The sequence below is a fragment of the Prorops nasuta genome, unplaced genomic scaffold (genome assembly GCF_024137725.1).
Source record: "Prorops nasuta isolate Cenicafe-Biocafe unplaced genomic scaffold, Cenicafe_Pnas_1.2 PNAS00038, whole genome shotgun sequence".
Lineage (NCBI taxonomy): Eukaryota > Metazoa > Arthropoda > Insecta > Hymenoptera > Bethylidae > Prorops > Prorops nasuta.
Genome location: NW_027116835.1, coordinates 1,885,103 through 1,901,623, shown reverse-complemented (window position 1 = coordinate 1,901,623; position 16,521 = coordinate 1,885,103). Strand labels below are relative to the sequence as shown.

The following is a 16,521-nucleotide window of genomic DNA, read 5'->3' as shown; positions in this document are numbered from 1 at the left end:
TTCAGGAGTAACAAGTACCTGCAAAAATCATCCATCAGCCGTGTGTGTGCGGTTGGGGGCTTTTTCATTAGCATTCCAGTCTTCTTGACCGGTAAGGATATTTTATCCATTATTACAGCTACGATCGATTCGATTAAAGCTTACCATTCAACTCTTCAGGATCTGATTGAGTTCACGATTATTATACGCTGCGGTCAATAATAGCCTTTCCCGATTCAATTAGGTTTCTTTGAGACTAGGCTTATAAATACATTAGATTATTATTAATTAAACTTGAAATTTTATTTTATTTTATTTTATTTTTTTGAAAATTATATTGACTATAATAGTAGAAATTATAACGGTGGTAGAGTCAGATTAATTAAACAGTCTATGCGGGTACGCAAGCAGGCTTAGAAAAATGTGGGAACCATAAATTACGCGAGAAAACTTAGGGGACACCTCATTTTATTACTTACAGTCTATTAAGTTAAAGGTTCCTGAAATACACCGCTTAAACAATGCTCCTTACACGATGAATAGGAAAAGCATTATCCCTGAGTCTCACAATTAACTTTACACAACTTCAGTAAAAGTAATTAACGTGCTCTCCATACATATACATTATGAAGAATTGCCATTAAATTTCTTTGCATTTCAGGTATGATATTGTACACGTTCATTCAATTTCATTCAACGCCGGCTATAGTCACGTCGGTTTTCATTGGACTCGGCATTGTATTTTGTGGATGCGCCATGGTTCACAACGTCTTCATATGGCAGAAAGTGAGTATCAGAGAGTCTATATAGTCTAAAAACTAATACACCAGTATTTTAGAAAATATCTCGTTATGTGCATCTCGGTAGCACTCGAGAACTTGCAGGGACTGCTAATCATTTCCATTTATCTTGGCGCGTTGAGGTTAGCTTTCAAACCCCTTCAAACTGTTGCACGGACTTACGTGCACCCGTAGCTACACGATTAGCATAACGTGTAACGGCTTTATTCCCATTATATTATCCGCTGTTTACACTCTCGCCTATTGTCCCACCTAAATCGCATCAGACTTTATGAAAAGACCCTCGACTCTTCTTCTAATATGTATATATTACGTAGACTGTCTTGAAACTAGCAGCTTAACGGGTTTTTGTGTGTGGGTTGTAACAGCTTATTACATAATTCCGGTAAACACGACAAATCAGTTAAAACACCCGAAGCAGAATATATCCAATTGAGGATAAAGGTGCCGTTCTATCTTAAAAGGGCATACATTTCCTTAGCGATTCCGTTATAACGCTTGATCCTGTCGTGAAGCTAACGTTAACCTATTCTAATCTGTAATTATTGTTGTCCTCACTTATTACTTCATAATTTAAACTGACCACTGTTGTATAGTATTATTGCTAGTATTATTGTAAAAGTAGTTAACCTAAATAGTAGATTTTTCTTGCTTCAGGAAAATATTGTAGTCGTAAAATAAGAGTTTCGTTGATTACAAGAATTTATATATAACGCTGCACGAGAGAAATTAAAAGTAATTATCGTTGCAGGAGAAGACGAACGCGGTAAAGGCGATTGCTCGGGAGCAGTGCGAAGTTGCGGCACAGCTGCAGAGGAAGCAGCAACAGCTGCAGCAGCACCACCAACTTCAGCATAATCAACAGTCGCATGTGCGAGCTATGAACACGTTGCATCACGGCGCATGCGCACCGAAAGTTGGAGCATTTAATGCTACGCTCTCCAGCGCCACTTTAGGGCCTCACGGTAGGGGCTCGCAATTCCAGCAACATCATCATCACCATCACCGACACGTGTCAATGTCACCTTCTTTGTTGCTGACGTCGCCAACGTCATTAGGACCAGTGCATAATCACAGTATCAATGGGCACAGAAACGGTCTTACCCCGCCAGCAACACCTGCCGATAGATCCCCACCGAGTCCCAGCAACAAGCTCAACAGGTCACAACATTTACCGAGGGAGACTAGTGGTAGCATAAGCCCTGGATTACCGGCAGCCACTTTAGATCTGAGCAGTGCGGCCACCACCAATAGCCCACACGAACTGTCAACCCTGGTTTGACTTTTCCAATATTACCCTTCTGTGGTAATCAATGTACTTGCCTTAAAAATCTACCAATTATATAAATGTCGAGCTTAGATTATTAGCGATGTCCTTACATTACTATTATTAAAGCCTTGATAGCATTAGCGTGAGATTAACATTCTATTGAAACGTTACTGCTTTATAAGAGACAAACAATGATCTAAATATATAAATAATAGAGTTAAGGAGATGCTTGATTGTCATTTGGCCGTTGAAATTTTTAATCATAATTATAGCAACAAGTTTAGAACGTTTAAAGATACGTAGCACCGTTTGTATAGTCTATGGTACTCTCTTTCTTATTCCATCTGATTAATTAGCTGGATTAGAAAGATACTGCATCACTTGTCATAGAATTTGATAAACAGTTTTTACGCGGACAAACTTCAATTAATCACTGCCCATTCCAATAAACATTTGGAGAGTTGAGACTTTTAATGCAGTTGCAACAATTTTGTATTTATCTCAATCTAATTGGCAGGAACTGAAAATTATAATAAGCTTTTTATTAATTGCTAATATAAATTTTGTTGTTTTAGAAACTGAAACAACATCTACAACCCTTTAAGGACGGGAAATTTTCTATTGAACTCGATTCTTGTTTTTTTTTTGCTAAACTTGACTATATGTATAACAAATATCATCCGTAGAATCACTACATTTACTACTGATCGATATATCGACCACTCCCTGCCATAAAGGGTTAATAATAATATTTTACAATAACTTTTATTGGAGCTGTGTTGTAGCGCTGGCGCAACAACTAAAATAAAAATATATTTAAAACACACGAAAATTAACCAGATTCGTTTTATATTCTTTTGAACTAAAACGCATTTCATTGTATGTTACAATTACATTGTATACTTTAACAACTATTTGTTTCGATACATTTGGTTCCTGCTATTGTTGATAAAATGTCAAATTAAATTATTTTACAAGTTCTTGACTTTTTAATTGTACAAACAAAGAACAAGTTATATTACTTTTCCTTCATTTTGTCAATAATGCATTAGATTCTAACTCGCAAAACCTCTAGTCCTAGATCACTTTCGTCTTCACGAAAGCTTCAGATCATAGATTTTTGGCTATATAATATTGACTTTGAAAATTTTTCAATCTTAACAGCATCTGCGACTTTGTTTCTTGTCTACGCAGAATGATGCAAATAATTCCGCATTAATAAATATTTATTGAATAAATATTGTGACAAATGCCTTTTAAAACCTTTAATATCGTTATCAATATTTATCGGTATAATAGCGTATGACCAACATATCGGAGCATGTGAGCCACCAAAAGAAATAGACATTAGTACTTAAGATTTGTGTGCAAAGTTAAAACATATATCCACTTTCTTGATTGATAATGGTATATGCAGTATTATTCTGTGAATACTTAAAATCTAATATATTAATTATTACCGAATTACGAGATCAGTCAACTAAACATCTGCGTTATCCACTATGCGTGTATTTACAATCATTCATGAGCACTTCTTCATTTAGAAAATTTTAAAAAATGTAACGTCTTCAACAATGTAAAAAATATTTACGTTAGAATTAAAATCTATCGTTCTCTTAATCTATTCCTAAAAATTTGGTATATATATATATATATATATATCATTTTTTCTGTCTAAGGTGTGAATTTATAAAAATTTTGAACAAATCTTAAACAGAAAAATTTATTAAATTAAAAGTTTATTTAATGTCTAATGTACATACGTAAATAATAAGTTTAGAGTATTCCATATTTTCAACATGCATTTGAAATGGGCAGGGTAAAGGACTGAAAATATGTAAATTTTTCTAACGTTATATTACTTTTTACAAAGTTTGTAAGTAGTATAGCAATATTGTATTTACAGGTAGTACACGATGATATATAAAATAATTTAGGTTTATATAAAATGTTTAGTACAAAAGTGTTTTAGCTTTATGTACTGCATATAAATGATGTAATATCTGATATATCATATGTGTACTCTAATCCTGTATCTAATAAAATAGAAAATAAATTATTCTGAATATTATTATGGATTAACAACAATGCTATCTTAATATTTACATATCTTCTTAGTGAATAAATTTATAAATAATTCAGTAACAAAAATATTTACAATTGTTCTGTTGAAAATGGAACATATATTGTTTTTCAAGATAGCTGTTCAGATAATATCAAAAAACAGAGATAAGATTATTTCTTTCAATGGAACAAAAAAATAATATGGTAATCTTTTTTTTTTAAATATTCTATGTACTAAGTATTTCAATTTCTCTTGGATTTTAAACTAAATTATTTGAGGTTTTTCATCTTATCAAAAAAAAATTGGGTTATGAATATACAAAGAAAATCACTATAATGTAATAGTTTGTTTTATATTTCATTATTTCGCTTCACGATAAAAAATATATTTAAACATTAAACTCATACATGATTAAAATTTTTCATGTAATGTTTAAATTTTTTCAATGTGTAAAATAGTTTCTTCAATATATACATTATAATTTCTACATTAAAATAATTATCTCTAAGATTCAAATGAGAATTTTTTTTTATATATATCTTTGTAGTCCATATTAGATATCTTTAATAGCACCAGTGCTCTACTAACCAAAGTTCATTTAAAGAGCTAAAACTGGTTTATGTTATGTTCTTGCATCATTAATTGTTGATGGAACCTTTACTTCTATACCATCTAATTCTTTACTCATGACTATTTGGCATCCAAGCCTAGATCTGAAATTTAGTTAATATAAAAAACACCAATCATGAATAAAAGATATTGTACTTATTATTTTACATACGTATCAGTAAGATCATAAGCTAAATCAAGCATATCTAGTTCCTCATCTGTAGGCTTCTCAGGTAGTTGATCATAAATTTCCTTTGGAAAAATTAAATGACAGGTACTGCAAGTCAATGTTCCTTCACAGGCTCCTGCAAAGAAATTTAAAGTATTGCCACTATTATAAACACTAAAACAACACATTTAAAAAGAAAAAAAAAGTTCAAGTAACATACCATATCCATCTAAATCAATTTCATTATTAACAACAATATCTAACAAAGTATCTCCTACTTTGCCTTTGGCCTCAATTCTTTCCCCATTAGCTCGGATAAATGTCACTTTTACCCTATGTAACATACAATTTGCTAAATTGATCCACTTTATCATGAAAGATACCATTATGTTATTGCATGTTTGAAAAAAAAAATAGTACAATTAAGTTGCATTATTAAATGGGTTTAATTTTAGTGCCAAGAGACATTAATATTTAATAAAATATAAAATGGTTTTCTATAAAACATTAATAGTACTACTTAAGATATTCACTTACTCTTTCTTTTCAGACTGAGGCTGGGATGTCGACGTCGCATGACGTACGGATTGAAAAACAGGAGAAATTAAATCACTTTTGTACTTCAAGTAGCTCCGACTCACGCTTGAAAGTGGTTTTGTTAATTGCTGTATTTTGTGTATTAAAGCCATATTTACGTTTCTGAATTAAACTATTATGTCCTGCAATATTATAGATTTCACAGCACCTAAGCGTACAAAGCTATCGTAAGTTTTGACTAGTTTTAAAACAAGGCAATACAACTTTCACGAAGTAGTCGCATGCTTTCCAAGGGTGTTTGTTGAATAGCTTATAGATATACGGACGGAACTTAAGGAAAGCAACAGAAAGTGACTGAATTCCGATGAGGTTATGAAATCTCTCACTGCTAACAGAAACTCGACATCTCTCCTCTCGAGTGACTCTCTCTCTCTCTCTCTCTTTCTCGTCTCTCCTTCCTATTTACTCAGGACCCTACCACTGAATGCATAAGCAATGTTGGATTACGTTACGTCAGTTGTGTCCAAAACCTAATCTAACCTGACTGACGGGACTGACCTGGCTGTTGCACTTAACCTCCACGTATACAAAAAAGGAAATTTCATTGTGCTATGAATCTGACCGACGATTTTTTGCTGTTAGCTTACAGGGATAGATCAAAGTCTGATTACCTTTACTAGTTGACATCGACAAAAGCGAACGAATAAAGACTTTTAACTATTTAACAATCCCTTTGTCCGTCATAACATAGTAGTCATAAGTTATTAAAGAGCATTAAAGAGCAAGTAACAAATAGTTAAGCAGAAACAAATAAAGGTTTATTTTCATGAGTGTTTCGAAGGTTCTTACAAACGCTAATACCTATAGTTTTAAGGAATTTGGAAAGAATTCTTTTGTACGGCCATAAAATAAAACTCTTTTTTCTTTTCCTATTCTTGAAATGAGTTTCACTTATTGGGTAATCTTAATTAATTCGATCCCCATTTATTTTTTCGATCCAATACGGAAAGTCCTATAGCTCCTATAGCTTTCAAATTAAACTCCAAAACTGTTCTAAAATAATTGTTCGTACTAGCCGAGTGCGTTCGGCTATTAACTGTGAGCGAACTGAGAATAGTGGCTCAATGCCGCGGGACTCCGCAATCTCCGCATGAGCAATTCTCCCGTTTCATTTTTAGTAATACTCAACTCACAACTGCGGTAATATCATATGCAATATTAATAATGTATATTGTAATACCAATTAATAGTTTGTCAATAGGTGTGTTCCCTTCATATTCCGCTTTACTTTCAAAGCAAATTAGAAATTTTAGTTATCTAATTGCAATGCAATTACAGGACGTAGTGAATTTTGAAGTGCTACCAAGTGACTTTTTCTAGTTTTAGGTAAGTCATCTGCGATTTTTCAATATTCGCCTATACGTACTACAGTTCAATGAATAAGGTTTACTAAAGATTTTTAGTATTAATTGAGACATTTATATAATAAAGTGAAGAAATAAGTTGCAGTGGACTGTTGCTTTAAGAGAATGCCTTATTGGGACATATAATTATATGAAAAAATGTTTTTGTTTTACCTGCAGAATTGTATGTTGTTATACGTACCTACCTATATTATATTACACACTGCTCAACTAGGACACCCTGTATATACATAAAGTGTTACGGACTGTATTACACTGACACACCAAACAAATGCGTACACATATATTGTTATTTTATATATGTATTCTATATGATTCCAAATATATGAACTATACGTGAATACTATTCTATTAGTGTTTTTCTGTGCTTTTTAACAACTTTAATGTTTACAGTTATGGCAGTATAAATATGCTTATATTTGTTTCTCTTTTATATTTTGCTTAAATTTATTATACTATACTTTACTTTAGCTATGTATGCTGTTGATCGTTATAAAAAATGATATGGAAATAAGTTAAAAAATTTAATCAAATTGTTTTTTAAAATGGCTAAAAAGGTTGGAATAAATTATCGTTTGAATACAGTGGATGAAAATGAGAAAATAATAAAGGAATTGCGTAGTCAGTTCAAGGTATGTAGTTTTAGAGGTTAGCATAACAAATTCGGTCAATTTACAAATATCTTTTACTTTTAGCCTAAAGAATTTAAGCATGATGACTTAAATAAATTGTTTGAAAAAATTAACCGCGAAAATGCTTCAGGCAGTAAAGTCACCAATCAGAATTCTCTGCAACAAGAAAAGCAGGTAGTTTATTGTCATTCTTGATTTTTACTGTGTATTTTATCTATCCTTTACGGTATGTTGTATCTTTCCATAGAACACAAGATATATTTATGGACCAATAAATGGTTTCTCACCAGGGTTTTGGTGGGGCATAAGAATGGACTGTTCAAGAGACCGTGTTCATGTTCCATTCAGTGAAGATTTAGAGAAAGGACCCTTCGGAGTAACATCAGTATGTACATCACGCAGAAATTTAAATGAAGATGCAGATTGTGGAGACTTTTTAACACTTACTGGCCAAAATTATCTTAAGGAAAAACAAGATGAAGATCCTCTTATCTTCAATTTTAAACATCAAATACCACTTAGATTGATTAGAAGTTATAATTTATCAAATAGCCATGCACCAAAAACGGGCTGTAGGTATGATGGGTTATATATCATTATCTCACATTGGATTGGTATTAATTCTGATCGAACAGAGTGTCATAAATATGCACTAAGTAAAATAGAGGATCAAGTATTAACAGAGAAAACAGAAGTACCTGTTATAAATGATAAAAGTATTATTGTCTCTGAAGAAGAACAGTCGAAAAATTTAGACAGTGTTAAACCTTGTATATACTCCGAATCAGAAATAAGAAATTGTCTATATCCATCTTGTACCAATATTAGAGATGACCGAACAAATTTAAAAAACAAGTATAAAGAATATTTAGACAAAAAATGTACAGATACAGCTGACCATCAAAGAAGTATTTTGGACTCTTTAACAGCTGTTCGAACAGTTTTCAAAAAAGATCAAGTTACTTTGGAAAATGATAATGCAGCAAAACCCATAGGTAATAGCCAAGAGGTTTTGCCACATTTCGACATAAGAGGATTTAAAACAAAGAACACAAATATATCCATAAGAACTGATCTTTACGATTCATCATGTAATATTCCACAAGACTTGAAAAAAGTTTCTGCTGCGACTTTTTGCAAAACTTACAAACCCTCTAATATTGTTAGACAAGCTGTAATTCAAACTGATAAATTTATTTTGCCAAAGGATGATAAAAATCAAGCGAATAGTGAAATAAAAATGGATAGGATTTATAATAAATCGAATCGAATTGATAACATTGTTAATCATGAAAGTCAGGCATTGGATTTGCCAAAATATTGTAGAAAAGAAATGCAATGTGTAGATGAACAACTTAGTGATACAGACTTAAATAAAGTAGCCACTGAAAACGCTCCAGATCTTTTGTTGAATAATTCACTAACTACATTAACACCAGACAAAATTCTTAAATTAATTAATAAGAAGAAATATCACCCATTATCCAAAATGTTAATAGATAGCATGATAGGTCTTCCCCTTGGGGATTCCGATGTATGGGCATCGTCCCACAAAGTAGTCTCTTGCGACACAATGAAAAAAAAATCTCCAAATAAACGTGTCAAATTGAACAGAAATATTGAAGGCAAAAATATAAAAGTGAAAAATAGAGATCTGTCTATTGTCAAAACTTATAAGCCAACTAAAGAGGCAAAAGAAAACTTGGAAATATTTCGAAAGAAACGTAATTTAAAATCAAATAGGTTTTCATCTACAATAAAAGATTCGGCATTAATAACTCGAAGTACTGTGAGGAAGGATAAGCTAAAGAGACATTTAGGGGGTGGAAAGGCAAAAATATTGAAGAAAGAATCGTTTTCCGGTAAAAATATGAAACCTCGGCACAGACCAAGAAGAGAAATCGCGAATTTGATTATAAACGCAAAAATGGACCCAATAACTAGAGGTCCTCGTAATAGAAGATTGCGTTGCATAAATAATGTATTAATGAAATCTCATCGTTTTAGTTCCATGGAAACTTTATCAGTGAATAATACGAAAACATATACTAAATCTGAATTTAGAAATAGAAAGAAGTCCACAGATTCCAACAATATTTATAAACGTGTGAAACGCGCAAATTCACAGACGTGCGATTCTTTGGCTCCTTCCGAAAGTCGAAAACGTCGATCCAATAAATCAAATGATGAGGCAAAACATTCATTGAACGATTACAGCATACAGCATAAAAGATTGAAAGCAGCACATTCGGAGAATATTTTTGTAGATAATACCATAAGTAAATCGCAAAACTTAAAACGAGCCAAACGCACTTTAAATAAGAGAGAATCTTTCGAAAAATCTTGTGACGTAGGTATACAATGCACTCTTCTTCGCGAGCCATCGGTAGAGCTTTACTCAGATGAATTTCCAAGACGTCGCGAACATTCTAATAATTCTACCTGCGAGAGCCTTTCCATTAAATCGGAAATAACTGACGATGAAGAATTAAAAATAGAAGCTTTACAGAATGAATCTGAGAAGCTCCCGGGTTATTTGGAAAGTTTGGTCGCATCTCGCAGGACAAAAATTGCACAAAATAATGAATGTATCGCGAGCGAAAGCAACTTTGGACAGTCAGGATCAGCGTTTGTTCCAATAGATACGGTAGACAGTGCCGTTAGGATCGCGCAACTAAGGTCTATTGGTTTTAAACCAATAGTCGAAGATACAAACGATAATGCTAAAACGAACAATTTGGTCAATGCAAATGAGAATAAATGGACCGAGGTTGGCACAAGTCGAGTAGCTAAAAGAGATGTCAATAAAGAATATACAAAGTATACGAACGATGAAACAAGTTCCGTTGGCTACATGGATGAACAGTTATGCTATCAAGATATCGAGGAAGAAGACAAAAATCGAAAACACGTAAATATTACTACAGCTTCTGGACAGAATCAACACATGTCAGACTTATTTAATAATGCTCTAACTGATACTGACATAAATTTACCATGGCATGGTTGGAAGAAAATTGTTACTAAGAAAAAGACATACTGGATTGGCTGGTAGCTCGTTGGTACAATAAGAGATTTTTTCAACCGATCCAATGTAGCCGTGATTTCAGTACGGTAAAACATATATATCTGTTATAGAATGTGTTATATTTTTTGTAAACCGAAAAAAAGTATCAAATGTATGGAAAATTATTTTTACACCAGATAGTAATTGAACGTAATAGAATTATTCTAATTACGTGTAGTTGATAAAAATGCTGCTAAATTCTAACACGAGATTTTTTTACAAGTATCAGATACAGCCTCCTTGTAGCTTAAAGTATCCATTAGAGTAAATAATTTTTTTACATATCTTGTACAATTTGTTATTTTTTATTAGTAGCTGTGGTACTTTGTAAAGATATTTATTACATATAAATATTTACTGTATTGTATTTATACTGTAATGAAAGATGATATTATAAATAAATGAAAGGAAATTATCAAACACTAAAATAAATTTTTGGAAAATATATCCAACTAAAGTTCATTGATTTACCATCAAAGATACTTCATTTATTAGTTTATTATTTTTAACCCATTTAAAATGCATCATATTTTTAGTATGATTGAGATTGTGAACTATAAATTTAAAGGTGATTTTGGACGTTTTAGATTTAATCCGGTATATTTTCTTTAATGATCAACAAATGAATACAATTTTTTCATCATTTATAGCTTAAGCAAAACATACAAGATATCCATTCTTTTTGGTCATAAAAATATACCAGGTTATAGGTATGGTTTTGTACACAAAACGGCAGATTTGGCTTATACATCTTTAAGATAAAAGCTATTATATATTATATCTTTTTAACACTTTTCTTTTATCGTCTTTTTTTATTTTTTTATGTTGTGTCTTGTTTGTTACTGAAACCTACTGTTCGAAGAAAACTTTAAAAGTATGCAATACTAAGTAAAGTACACTCTATATTAAAGTTATTTATATATATACATATGCATTAATTCAGTAAACCTAAAAACAAGAAGGCGTTGTGTTGTGATTCGAGCTGCATTAAAACGTAATGTATACTGATCATTTACAGTATTAGCTTACTCCTTTAAGGAAATTGGTGATCGTATTATTTTTTATCTAAAAACGATTCTCTCGAATCAATATACTCAAGCGTAAAATGATGCAATTTGTAAGAAATCTGCTACTATCTGATATATAAAATTATATCGCAATATAAATACAATTCTCGTTTCGATTTAAGTACTGTACACGTGTATTTGCTATAAATAAAAAATGATCGTAAAAGAGAACGTTATTTTTAGCCCAGCAGAACCATGCCTACAAAAAATGCATCTTAAATACGAGAGTATATTAAAATAAATATCTCTATACTATGCTTACATCGTGTATAACATAATACATATAATAACATGGATTTAACATCAGGGGGAATTATCGTAATACGATACAATGTACTCTTATACCCCGAACAATTTTTCATGTACTTTGTTTCGAAGAGTTAATATTCTGCGCTCGGTGAAACCGAACACGCAATTCTTTCATCAGAATTTTTGAAAATAATTTTAAGCCACTAGAGCTTCTTGAAGGGACACATTCTGTCGCAGAATGAGTGTAATAGTAGTAGTAGTAGTAGTAGGAGTAGGTAAGCCTTTCTGTGATAGTGAAGCGTGCGTCTATTGAAACTCGTCGTCGCTACTCAACAGCATAGTTTTTTCATTATAATTTTGTGAGATGGTCGCAACACGCTGATGATTATTTCGCCTCTGTGGTGGAGGAACTGGCATGTTTTGTGGATCATCTGGGTCAAAACTGGATACCCGCATACCGCGCTGTCCTTTAGGAGCTCCTGATTATATTTATCATGTATTATCATAGGCAAGAAACGACTTAGGTGCATCGGCCACGAAGAAATATGCTTATAGAAATTCGCGAATAAAGAACTTAATACTTATGGCAATTCACATATGAAAAATGGTCATTTCGCTATTTATATTGAACCGTAATTTCGATAAAATATACCATTCATATTTTACACAGTATTGTAACACATTAATGCAGGCATATCAACGGAATACTTCATGCAAGTTTTCGGAAATAATGACTCCAAGCTGCTATCATGCAATTAATGTTAAAGTATGTGTAATAGTCTTACAATATGTTAAGAGAGTTAAGGTCTCGTTCATTAAGGAGTAAGAAGTTTGCATGCTTAGATGCTACATTGATGTCATTATTAATAATATAAAATAATGAAGCGGACGTTATTATATAATGCTATCTTTTCCCTTAGCATAGAAACTAAATATTTGTACGCGATCTCTGTAAGATAAAAGTTAAGTAGTCTTGAGTCCCGTATCTATTTTATTTAAGAGTAATGCAATGTAAAAATACACCATTCCCTTGAAAGATTTATGCGTTAATAGTCCCGAAAGCATTTTAAGTGATGTCACTTTGTATCAACGTATTTGCAGTACATAAAGCAACATTTTTATTTTAATAATCTAGAGTAACTAAGTCTTTAGCTTAGTATTTTGTACCCAAAATTGAAGCATTTGTGTAAAAATAAACTTATGGTACTCAAAATAAAGTATACTGATGCATTTTGAATCTTTCAAGCTCCATTTAAAGTCCAATCTCCAATGTCTTGAAAATAAAAAACTGATGTCTTGCGCATTCATAGTTTTTCGTACGGCAAGTTGGTATTAACGTCTGAAAAACATTAAACAGAGTGCCTCAAAATCATGGCTCTTGATTGGCACAGATTATTATAAATGATTTTTCGTTAATTCACCTAACTGCACTATTTCTCTCGAAGCATTAAATTTATGAACACTTATTTTGTGTAGGAATGAAATTAAGTGACTTGATTAGTGTGCGATTGATGCATATTAAACTATATATGAAATTAATTATTTACAAAAGCAAAAGCCTGCAATTAAAGCATTGCAATAATACAATTTTGATAATGAAATATTATATAACATTGCATAAATTGACCCACTTAATTTCTATCTATAAAATACATTTCCCTTTTAAAAATCAATAACATCATATGGTAAGACTTACAGAATGCAAATGATGAAACTTTAAAATTTCACGAGTATGCAAAAATTTATGAGCAATATTTATATTATGTCATGCTAAACAGAATTATAAGCTTTCTTGGTAAAAATAACGTTTTTTGATGAATTCTTTATACAAATAAAATATCTAATAAACAGAATAATTAAATGTTGATAAATAAATAGTTAAAAATAATTGCATACCTGAGCTGTATTGAGTATATTGTTGGTATTGTGGATGAAAGTTGTGGATGGCATCTGTCATAATATCTTTTGGATTCATTGTTTCCTATTTAATTAAAATTTCAAATATTTTTTGCTCTTATATTTACAAAGTTATTATGTACTATCAAAAATTTACCTTTAAGCTACTGCTAATACTTTGCATTGTGACACTCCGTCCTCTTGAGTCTGTTACACAGCCAGCTGAATAAATTTGATAAGGAAATGCATAGCGTAATGCAATAGCAGCGAACAGCATTTCAATGCAAATCAAGAAGTTCTGATAGCCAGCAGATACTGTACCAACACTGGTTTTACCATTGTCACTTATTAATGGTGAAATTACATTTGCCTTTTCAAGGATTGCCAACAAAACACCTAAGAAGTAAGATAAGTTTAATATAACAAAAATAGGAAAAGTTACCATACTGTGTACTGATAAAAGTTATCATGTCAATTACCTTGCCAAAACGATAGAAAAATAACGCTTTTCACTGTGCAAAATTTTAAGACTGGCTCAAATGGAGTAAGCAGGTCTCTAGTAGCAAAATAGAAGAGAAATAGCCCATATAGGGCTAAGGATACACTGATATTATAAATTGATGTTATGTATATATAACCATTATCTAAAGACAAATCTCCATCTCTATAATGACCAAATGCTTGAAGGAATATTATAACAAATGCCATCAGAGGTTTCACAAGACAAAACTGTAAAGTTGCTTGTTTGCAGAATCTTAAAAATCCAATGGTATATGTCTTTCCAACAAGACAACATGTTCCATATAAACAGCTGGAACGTATTGGTTTTCCTCTTATTTCAGACATGATGTTCCCTTCTCCACCCAGGTACTCGTAGCATAAGGACATAAAGTTGTATATAACAAATGCTTCATAACAGTCCCGTACAGTGAAGAAGTATACATAATAACTTTCGCTGTTAAAGAATAACAACGAAATCCAAGAATATGTGGCATATATTGGGACAATGAATAGGATTCTCACTATCCAACGTTGTTCAGATGGATTTGTGTACCACCTCAAATGGTGATAAATCTAGAAACAGTTTTTTTTCATTATTCTGTTGATATAGCAAACATTTGTGCTATAATAAAAAAGATTTTTACTTGTTGGCAGGTTAATGAAAGGGCTGCTCCAACAAAAAATCCAGCTATAAATTGAGCAGTACGTGTTTGTAAAAAGATCATTGAGTCCTTTGGAGATAAACTCTTCTCTGTAGCAGTAATTGCTGTCATATTGTTAATCGCAGAGTTTAAAATTGTAGATGCTTCTGTCCCAATTGTGTTAGCCATGGTAAGTAACATCCTCAATCTGAAAGTACTTTTTAGCTAAGGTATAAGAATAATTTAATATTCTAATTATATATTTCACAAACGTGCTACTATGTATGTATTTTCTTAAGATCTATCAAGTGAAAGTGAAAAAGTAAGGCATCACACAATGTTACAGGAAGATGGTATAAACTTAGTGTAAAGTTAAAAGTGACACTAATCAAAATCATATTTTATTCTTTTATTAGAATAGTTTAAATTTCTAGGCTCTTTAAAATGCAGTGGTCCTCCACTTGTTGACCATCTTTTATTATACTATCATAAACACAAACATATATATACACAAATGGATGACAAGAAAAGAGAAGTTAGAAAATGCATGGAAAATCAATAATAATAATAGCGATAATAAAAAGGTTATTTATTTTTGGTAGAGGACAATTTAAATTTGTGCTAGATGGAAAAGGTAGAAGTAAAGGTTTGTTGATCGTTGTTCACTAGGCAAAACATATGTACACATGCACACTTGACTAAGATGACCGAGTGCCCGTTCACCTTGCACTGTTTTTCTTAATTAATGAGAAAGTCAATAATTGCTAACCTGTTTAACTTCCAGACTGAGATTCACGTTGAATTTTGTTATTTTTATTGACAACTCGGTGTAACTTTTGGATTCTCTGTAACTGCTTGGTGACCTTCCGCAAAACGGAGCAAGATGACTCCGATTTACTCCAAAAAAAGTCGTTCTCCTTGCGTTCCCTCGACGATGAACAGATCATCGAGTTTTATTAGTTCCCCACAACATTGTAACGTACCTGTTCGTTTTACTATTTCAACACCACAAAGTTCATGGACATTTAAATTTTCGCGAATACACTTCTTCACGGCCAATAAAAAGATAATGGAACTGTTTGCACAACCACAGCCGCTACTTACGCGAGTTCTTTTTTACAAATCCGTTATCCCCGCATTCCCCTACTCTACGTCTACTAAACCTTTTGTGTGTATATTTATACACATCCTTATACTCAATCACACGTAATATGTATATACTCTGCACGTACACTCTCTGGGTGCGTTCCGAGTCACGCATATGCGCGCAGTAAGCACTTAAATTCTATAATAAATGTGACATAAACTGTACATTCTATGCGCTTCATGCGTAATTTGGAATGCATCCTCTTTTACAATCTTTCTCTCTTTCTCTCTTACCTATCACTGTATTAACGTCTTCTCTTCTTTCATCTATACATATGTGTAGAATGTATAGATTGCAGCACAAACGCAGAATATCTATCCCTGTTACTCAACGCCACCTCTGGTTGGTCAGTGTATATCAGAATTGCCAACTATATAATAACAGAACTAACACAGAAGTCTATAAAATATATAGTTTGTGTGACACATATAAAGTACCAATTTTTCGACTGTTACTCTTCTGTATTGT

At 32.1% G+C, this 16,521-nt stretch overlaps 4 protein-coding genes across 9 annotated transcripts in view; 2 read left to right on the top strand and 2 right to left on the bottom strand.

Moving 5' to 3' along the window:
• The window catches only part of LOC136783842 (uncharacterized), a 30,996-nt gene extending 26,876 nt beyond the window's left edge, over nucleotides 1-4,120 (top strand). For both annotated transcript variants that reach the window (XM_066744156.1, XM_066744157.1), the window contains exons 3-5: nucleotides 6-91; nucleotides 641-765; nucleotides 1,531-4,120. In XM_066744156.1, the coding sequence (XP_066600253.1) occupies nucleotides 6-91; nucleotides 641-765; nucleotides 1,531-2,061 (742 nt within the window). In that variant the 3' untranslated portion in view covers nucleotides 2,062-4,120. The remainder of the gene's footprint in view (nucleotides 1-5; nucleotides 92-640; nucleotides 766-1,530) is intronic.
• Nucleotides 4,121-4,445: 325 nt separating this feature from the next.
• Fdx2 (Ferredoxin 2) lies at nucleotides 4,446-6,340 on the bottom strand. Of its 2 annotated transcripts, none has more exons than XM_066744236.1 (5): nucleotides 6,101-6,340; nucleotides 5,430-5,611; nucleotides 5,113-5,225; nucleotides 4,896-5,028; nucleotides 4,446-4,827 (listed from the first exon to the last, which is right to left on the bottom strand). In XM_066744236.1, the coding sequence occupies exons 2-5, from the start codon at nucleotides 5,579-5,581 to the stop codon at nucleotides 4,737-4,739; spliced, it is 489 nt and encodes a 162-aa protein (XP_066600333.1). In that variant the 5' UTR covers nucleotides 5,582-5,611; nucleotides 6,101-6,340; the 3' UTR covers nucleotides 4,446-4,736. The 2 variants fall into 2 exon arrangements, with proteins under 2 accessions (XP_066600333.1, XP_066600332.1); XM_066744235.1 differs by having other exon boundaries at nucleotides 5,430-5,909; nucleotides 5,988-6,143.
• A 241-nt stretch (nucleotides 6,341-6,581) lies between these two features.
• Nucleotides 6,582-11,790, top strand: LOC136783900 (putative autophagy-related protein 11). Of its 3 annotated transcripts, none has more exons than XM_066744249.1 (4): nucleotides 6,582-6,629; nucleotides 6,691-7,485; nucleotides 7,549-7,659; nucleotides 7,733-11,790. In XM_066744249.1, exons 2-4 carry the CDS (start codon nucleotides 7,399-7,401, stop codon nucleotides 10,538-10,540), a joined length of 3,006 nt encoding a protein of 1,001 aa, XP_066600346.1. In that variant the 5' UTR covers nucleotides 6,582-6,629; nucleotides 6,691-7,398; the 3' UTR covers nucleotides 10,541-11,790. The 3 variants fall into 3 exon arrangements, with proteins under 3 accessions (XP_066600346.1, XP_066600347.1, XP_066600348.1); XM_066744250.1 differs by having other exon boundaries at nucleotides 6,588-6,690; nucleotides 6,768-7,485; XM_066744251.1 differs by having other exon boundaries at nucleotides 6,599-6,690; nucleotides 6,810-7,485.
• Nucleotides 11,180-16,044, bottom strand: Tmep (Transmembrane endosomal protein). Of its 2 annotated transcripts, none has more exons than XM_066744253.1 (6): nucleotides 15,676-16,044; nucleotides 14,910-15,114; nucleotides 14,244-14,838; nucleotides 13,922-14,160; nucleotides 13,765-13,849; nucleotides 11,180-12,347 (listed from the first exon to the last, which is right to left on the bottom strand). In XM_066744253.1, the coding sequence occupies exons 2-6, from the start codon at nucleotides 15,105-15,107 to the stop codon at nucleotides 12,175-12,177; spliced, it is 1,290 nt and encodes a 429-aa protein (XP_066600350.1). In that variant the 5' UTR covers nucleotides 15,108-15,114; nucleotides 15,676-16,044; the 3' UTR covers nucleotides 11,180-12,174. The 2 variants fall into 2 exon arrangements, with proteins under 2 accessions (XP_066600350.1, XP_066600351.1); XM_066744254.1 differs by having other exon boundaries at nucleotides 12,205-13,207.
• Nucleotides 16,045-16,521: the final 477 nt, after the last annotated feature.

Excerpts from the sequence above, each read along its gene's own strand:
- Fdx2 (XM_066744236.1), bottom strand. The coding sequence starts at position 5,581 with ATGGCTTTAATACACAAAATACAGCAATTAACAAAACCACTTTCAAGC. Across the intron at positions 5,029-5,112 it reads AATTGATTTAGATGGATATG|GAGCCTGTGAAGGAACATTG; the intron begins GTATGTTACTTG and ends ATTTCTTTGCAG. Across the intron at positions 4,828-4,895 it reads GCTTATGATCTTACTGATAC|ATCTAGGCTTGGATGCCAAA; the intron begins GTATGTAAAATA and ends ACTAAATTTCAG.
- LOC136783900 (XM_066744249.1), top strand. The coding sequence starts at position 7,399 with ATGGCTAAAAAGGTTGGAATAAATTATCGTTTGAATACAGTGGATGAA. Across the intron at positions 7,486-7,548 it reads AATTGCGTAGTCAGTTCAAG|CCTAAAGAATTTAAGCATGA; the intron begins GTATGTAGTTTT and ends TTTTACTTTTAG. Across the intron at positions 7,660-7,732 it reads CTCTGCAACAAGAAAAGCAG|AACACAAGATATATTTATGG; the intron begins GTAGTTTATTGT and ends ATCTTTCCATAG.
- Tmep (XM_066744253.1), bottom strand. The coding sequence starts at position 15,107 with ATGTTACTTACCATGGCTAACACAATTGGGACAGAAGCATCTACAATT. Across the intron at positions 14,161-14,243 it reads TTTTCTATCGTTTTGGCAAG|GTGTTTTGTTGGCAATCCTT; the intron begins GTAATTGACATG and ends CTTACTTCTTAG. Across the intron at positions 13,850-13,921 it reads GTATTAGCAGTAGCTTAAAG|GAAACAATGAATCCAAAAGA; the intron begins GTAAATTTTTGA and ends TTAATTAAATAG.